Raw genomic sequence first — 7393 nt, 5'->3', positions numbered from 1 at the left:
GGATAATAGATGATCTGATTTGCAGCAAGACGGATAAGGATTATTTGTATGTAGTTAGCAACGCAGGTTGCAAGGAGAAAGACCTGCAGCACCTGAGAGAACACCTGGCGAGCTTCAAAGCTGGCGGAGGAGACGCCGAACTCGAAATCATCGATGACCATGGCCTGGTGGCTGTGCAGGGCCCCGAGATGGCCAAGATTTTGCAGGTGAACAGTACTTCCAGAGTCATTGCTCTCATATTAGTCATATTTTTAGGCAGTAGAATGGCTTATTGAATTCCTTTGCTTAATGCTGCGTTCGGAACTCCATGTCTTGCTCGTTCAGTCACCTTGTTCAGGACCAGCAGGATAAGTGGGCCGCTTTTGGAACCTCCAAGACCCTTTCTGCCCAGAATGCAACTGGCTCAAATGTAAACATTTACTTTTTTATTATACTGGTGTGTTTGATGTATATTAACTTACCTGCAATGGACAAACACACAAATATCCTTTGATAACACCAATAAATGGTCATAAAATTACCCACCAACATCTTGTGGATACTTGCAACTGTCAGTGTTTCCATACAAAATCTATTGTGACGTCATCTCGTCCTTCTCGCCCAGGTTCGCAGGAGGGCGAGTTGGACGAGCTAGACTACTTGTCCGGGTCGGGATAGTGGAGGTTCCGAATGGTCAAAACATCTCGTCCAACTGGTCTGGACAAGCAGGACGAGCAGTTCGGAACACAGCATTAACATGCACACGCACACATCAACAAACTATGGTAATTTTTTCTAATAGTTCTGCCAAGCAGATTGTGACAATATTGTTATCATTGGCTTCCTCTTGGTTTCTACCATACAAATATGTTGGATTTGTTGTGCAGAAACTCCCCAACCCACCAATTAGTGACAAGCTTGGCCCAGATAACATGGGAGGGCTTGAAAGTTACTAGGAAAATTGGGGTGTAAGGTATGCATAATCACTATATTATCAAATGCAAGGGGCTGTGCCTTCTGCAATCCCCCATGAGGGGCTGCCACCCCCAACCCCCACCCAGGAAAACAAAGAATCGTATTCACAGCAGGAGAGTGTCGGACAGATTTGGTAAAGGTGCTCCCACATGGCAGTTGTACACTCTCTCCTGCTGTGAATACATGGAGAACTCTTTCTTTTTCTGGGTGTCAGTTAAAGGGCAGTACAGCCTTCTGTATTAGACAGTATGATTGATTCTGTGTTTATTATTGATATTTTACCCTGCAATTTCCCTGGTACCTTTCATGCCCTCATCTGCTATTGGGGGATTGGAGGGTTTTTGTTCAATAAAACCTACATATTTTCATTGTAGAGGGTGAGGGTAATCCAACAATACCAAAATCAACATAATTCATTTGGTGTAACTATTAGAAAAAATGACCTCAACAAATCTCCTCCATGTGTATTTGACAGGTAAAATTTGAACTGGCCCTAATTTGATGAATTGCTAAGGAAGTTGACAAGCTCTGGTATATCAGAATAGGCATAGTGGCAGTGTGTTTGGTTTTGAAGGACTTCTCCACAAGAGTAGGCCTATGGATTAGCAGATTCATGCAAGCAGTTGTGGCCATACTCCTGCTTTCTGCAGATTGTTTTTTAGAAATCCAATATATTATTATGCATTTTCTATGACTGTAACTTTATTTTCTCCATTATTAAATGGTTATGTCCTTTATTTGGAGTTACATTTACATAATAGGTCATACTGTAGAAGTCAGCAAACTTCCACTATATATTCTGACATATAGAGCTTTAGCCGGTTCCATAAATGATAGTAAATTGCCAGGATGGTCTACAAACTTTATCTTATCAGATTTTTCATGCCAGGAGGTTTTTTGGTTGTTCCCAAGTGTAAAAGTTGTTCTAATTGACACAAGGCTAATGATGTATAAGTGGATTGTTAGTAATCTTTATCAAGAAAAATATATAGGTAATTAATCAGTTCAAAACATAGAAAGATCATTTTAAGCTTCTCAGAAAATAGACTAAACTTAAAAGTGTAGCCTGGTTCTTACAGTTTCCATTGTAAAATCATTGATTGATGATACAAAATTTCTTCATGTTGCCATTTATATTGCTGTGATTTGTCGTTTGTTAAAAGGTCAAGGGTCCAGATATATATATATGAGAGCTTATTCATAAATGTAATTGTCCTGGTTAAAATTCACTTAATTATGTCAGGAAACTATATACATGTCAAGTCATTAAGGAAGGGCATTTTGTATATTTTCAAGATTTTATGGTTTTATTAATTAAATTCCATTTTTATTGGCAAATGGTATAAGAAATAATACTCATAATTTCTTTTCTTTGTTTTAGCCGTTAGTGGAGGGAGACTTGAGTCAACTCTATTTTATGACAACCCAAGAAATGAAAGTTGCAGGTATCCCCTGCAGAGTGACAAGGTGTGGCTACACGGGGGAAGATGGCGTCGAAATATCCGTCCCAAATAATAAGGTATTGTATAATATTCATGTAGAAAAGAGAGACGTTTTGTTTTACAGCTTATGGAAACAAAAACTTTTGCCTCACCGATACTATGTTTTTAGACATTATATACTGTATTCATATGTTTATACATACATACATATATATATATATATATATATATATATATATATATATATACATATGTTTATATATATATATATATATATATATATATATATATATATATATATATATGTATATATATATATATATATATATATATATATATATATATATATATATATATATATATATATATATATATATATATATATATATATATATATATATATATATATATATATGTGTGTGTGTGTGTGTGTGTGTGTGTGTGTGTGTACTTAAGATTGATATTGTAGCTGCTTAGATAAGTGCAGTATACTGCATTTGCTGTTATTTAGGGCATCTATAACATATTTATTAAGGGAAAAGAGGCCAGATCATGTATATCAGATCTTGAATTACATGTCTTGTTTTAAATAGCTGCAAAAATTGTTTCTGGAACTTTTAATTGTTTCATTATTTATTGCAAACCATATGCATATCCATTGTGGTCTTAGTTTAATTTGCACCAAGAAGTTGTATACTAGACCTACTAAATCTAACCTGTTGCACCTGTTCCTTGATATGTGTGTGTGTGTGTGTGTGTGTGTGTGTGTGTGTGTGTGTGTGTGTGTGTGTGTGTGTGTGTTTGTGTGTGTGTGTGTGTGTGTGTATATATATATATATATTTTTTTTTTTTTTTTTTTTTCTTCTTCTTTTTCTTTTTTTTCTGTTCCTTGATTTTTTGTATCAAGGAACTGGATAGAAGGTGAGGGCAGGTCTCAATCTCAATAATAATGCATAGTGTGCTGATAAGGACATAACACGGTATGATTAGGGATGCTCATTGTTGACTAAAAGGTCAACAATGAAGCCATCTATGTGTAAACAGAATTCATAAAGGAAAACTACAGTGGACAGTGCATGGGATAAAGATTCCAGTTTGACATGTACTGTAAAGTTTTTGCATGTAAGACCAATAACATGTTATTTTTCTCAGCTTGCCTTTTTTTTTATTAGTAAATGAAATACTGTAATTTTGTTCATATAAGAAAGAAATATCACATGTTCTGCATATTTTGCAAGCAATGATTTTGGCTTTATCTTCAGAAGTTTGAAAACTTATATTGAGTAAAATATGAATAAAATAGTATAGGATGAAGAATTCATTAAATCAATGGATTAGTGAAATCTAAAATATTTTTCAACTGTGACATAAATAAGTTGAAAATGTCTTGATTAGAAAAAAGTGCAAGTTGCATCACAGCAATGTTTGGCCAACTCTTAGATGAGAATACTGTACAAGTGATGGTCATGATCAAATTAATCTATTTTTACAAATGTCCTGCCTATTTTCCAAGTATGTTTTTTTTTAGTTTTATAGATTAGATAACCTATTTTCAGTTTGCAACATTTAAATTGCATAGGAAAATAACTGAAGATTCACAGATATCTTGATTCTATGTGCTGTTAACCTTTTGCTTTTATGTATAAACAAAACTGTGAATTTATCATAGGTTTATTATTATTCCTTTCTTTTGACAATCAGACATTGATTTAGCTTCAAACTCTGGTTCCCAACCTTTTTTTTTTGCACTAGCACCCATAAGAAATTTTTACTGTGTCCTCGCACCCCCTTTATATTTATAGCTGATTTAAGGATAAAGGAGGTGAATTTATACTAAATTTGATCAACAAAAGAAAATATTCTTTTTCATTTTCTAATATGGTAACGAAAATCAAACATATGGACAAGAAAACATGTCCCAGATTTTTAAAGTACTTGGTTGAAATATCTACATATAAAATCAAAGGACTAACTCTAAAATGTTTATATAAATGAATTTTCAATTCAATGGCTCTTTTCTTCCTGTTTCTTGATTATAAGTAATCAATAGATTAATTGCTTGTCTTCAAGATGGACACTTTTTGCACCCCATGGAATGCTATCACACCCTCATGGGGTGCAAGCACCCCAGGTTGGGAAACCCTGTTTTAACTGTATCTGAAACTTGTGCCAGTGACTAGGTATGTGGAGAACTTTTACTAGTGTGTTTTTCATGTACATTATTTTCAGGCTGTAGAACTCTGTGAGACTCTGGTTGGTGCAGGTGTTCACCTTGCTGGTCTTGGAGCACGAGATTCCCTAAGACTAGAAGCTGGACTCTGCCTCTATGGAAATGATATTGATGATGACACCACACCTATTGAGGCGGGCTTGGCTTGGACTATTGGGAAAAGACGTAGACAGACTGCTGATTTTTTGGGAGCTGAGGTAATGGGGATACCGAGTTACGCTCATACAAATGCAGATATACAGAATGTATATGCAGACTTGAATATATTTAACAAGTGTACTTGTACCCTCACACATGCATACATATGTAAAGACTTCTAGAATAATACAAATGTCAAATAATGTGGATAAAATGATTTCAGTAGAAATTTGATACAGTGATGTAATCTAGGATTCTAATAGATTAGAGTTTAATGATGATTTCCTTGTACAGATCATACTGAAACAGCTAAAAGAGAAGCCAAAACGCAGACGTGTTGGTCTAGTGTGTAGTGGACCTCCACCCAGAGCACACTGCCCAGTTCTAGATGCTGATGGCAGCCAAGTTGGAGAGGTGAGAAAGAATACCGTCGTTTTACTGCCTTTAACTTACAAAAAATATGTTATTTTCTTTTGTTGCTGATTTTTGCAGGATCTGACAAATCTAACAATGTACATGATTTTGGGTAGAATTAGATGTCCTTTACAAGTAGGGTCTTTGTTCATTTACCTTTATGATTGATCCAAATGCTGCAGTTTCCTTCACATATTTATGTATTCCAAATTGTATTTTGTGAAGAGAGAAAGAGAGGGACATATGCATTGCTGAGATCAGTGTCATGAATATTACAAAATATCCCTTACTGAAAAAGATGGGTTTTCAAGTTCAGTTAATTAGCTATCAGGCAGGGAATGGTTTAGGATAAATTCAGATAAAACTTGTCCATTGTAAGTATTTACTGATAAGTTTGGGATAAATTTTCATAAAACTGGTCCATGGAAGTGAGTACATTTACTTTATTCATTCATAATATACAGCATGTAGCAAGGTAGGCAAAATATATATATATATATTTTTTTTTTCCAGGTCACAAGTGGTTGTCCAGCCCCATCATTAGGAATGAATGTGGCCATGGCTTATGTCCCAGCTGCCGTGGCGAAAGTAGGCACAGAGTTGTCTGTCCAAGTGCGTAAAAAGTCCATACCAGCTAAAGTATCAAAGATGCCTTTTGTTACCTGCCATTATTATACCAAGAAGTAAAAGCATGCCCATAGTGAAAAAGAGGTTTTAAAAGTTTTTTGTAAAATCTTCCCTTTTGAATTTCTTGCTGAATATGAGTGCATATTTGTTCCTAATGTTTACATTGTCTTCTTTTTTCTCCTCTTTCTTTCATTCTAAAGAAATACCAAGATTGACATATGATTATGGATATTATTTAGTTATTGGTAGTAATGAATTTAGTAATAGTGTTACACATAAAATAACAGAATAGTGAAGGTTAGTGCAGATAGTATTTTTTTAAGATCAGCATTTTTTTTATGTGTCAAAGAAGTTAATATGTAAAGTGGAGTTACATTTCAGTGCTTGCACACTTTTATGTCATTAGTATTTGATATTGGGAAAATACAAGGCTGTTCAGATTTAATAAATAAATGATAACATTAAATTGACAACCAGATACAAAATTACAATGAAAATTACACGGTAAAAGATTTGGTCATTGCGATGATTTTGATCTGTAGCTATATTTCTAGTTAAACTCAGCCTGTCCTTATGTATGAGGAAGCATTATGCTCACATACACAAAGGGACATATACAGTGTTTAAGTAAGAATTGCTGTAAAATGGCTTCAAATATATAGTTTTATACAATATGATAAAAACAGTGCATTTTATATTATTTTTTCAGTAATGTACTTCATTGTACATATCTTAAAGTTCCTGCCCTTGTGCCTGCTGTCTTACTAGACTTTACAATGTGTGTGAAGTGCTTAAAGAATAGAAAATGAAAAATGTACACTTGCTGTTTTTTTTTTTTTTTTTTCTTTCTTTCTTTTTTTCGAGTTAGAAATAAGAAAAAATACTTTGAAAATATGGATATATGTATCACCATTTGAGAAGCTATTTACTGTCACCTTTTCCTATGAGACAAAAAAACAATTACAGTCTTCAAGGAAATAGAAAGCTATCATACTCCTGCACACATGCATACATGCACATTCATAAAGGCTGTTAATTTAAAATTTGTAAAAATGAGCGTCAGTAATCAATTCAAAATGCCACAAGAAAATTACCAATATGAGCATTAGCAAAACAGCCCCATTTCATATTAAAATGTATAATGATTCTCCTATGTTTCCTTACTTTAGTGGAACAGTCCATAAAAGGGATCCAAGTGGATTATATAAAAGGGCATATACAGATTTGCAGTAATTTTCCTTTGTAATGATAAATGGTATGTGGAAATCCATCAATAGCATAACCAGTTTCATTTAGAAAGTTTAGATGTTGATTGAAGTAATTGTATGAACTCATTAGTAGTACACAATCAAACATGATTTTGAGATGTCACTACTGCAAGCTTGACCATTTTTCATCATAATGTCCTATTGTTGTCTCACCTGAAAAGACCTGCATTTATATTCTAACTCATTTTATGGTTACTGGTTACATACTTTTCTGTAGATGATGCACAATGGAATAACTGCTAAGAATCATAAATATATAACTCAGAAACACACAAATGTCAGTGCAACAGTGTTATAAAAGAGTCTGTAAGTTGTACAAG

General features: G+C 34.0%; 1 protein-coding gene across 1 annotated transcript in view; it reads left to right on the top strand.

Moving 5' to 3' along the window:
* LOC113826787 (aminomethyltransferase, mitochondrial) overlaps positions 1 to 7393 on the top strand; it is a gene marked incomplete at its 5' end in the record, with an annotated part of 7852 nt that continues 459 nt past the window's right edge. The window contains 5 exon segments of the mRNA XM_027379675.2: positions 1 to 206; positions 2336 to 2473; positions 4626 to 4823; positions 5059 to 5178; positions 5692 to 7393. The exon segment at positions 5692 to 7393 is cut by the window's right edge and continues 459 nt beyond it. Coding sequence (XP_027235476.1) covers positions 1 to 206; positions 2336 to 2473; positions 4626 to 4823; positions 5059 to 5178; positions 5692 to 5865 — 836 coding nt within the window.

This window comes from Penaeus vannamei, unplaced genomic scaffold (genome assembly GCF_042767895.1).
Source record: "Penaeus vannamei isolate JL-2024 unplaced genomic scaffold, ASM4276789v1 unanchor4399, whole genome shotgun sequence".
NCBI lineage: Eukaryota > Metazoa > Arthropoda > Malacostraca > Decapoda > Penaeidae > Penaeus > Penaeus vannamei.
Note: the sequence above shows the minus strand (reverse complement) of the source record. Positions and strands in the feature narration are given on the sequence as shown.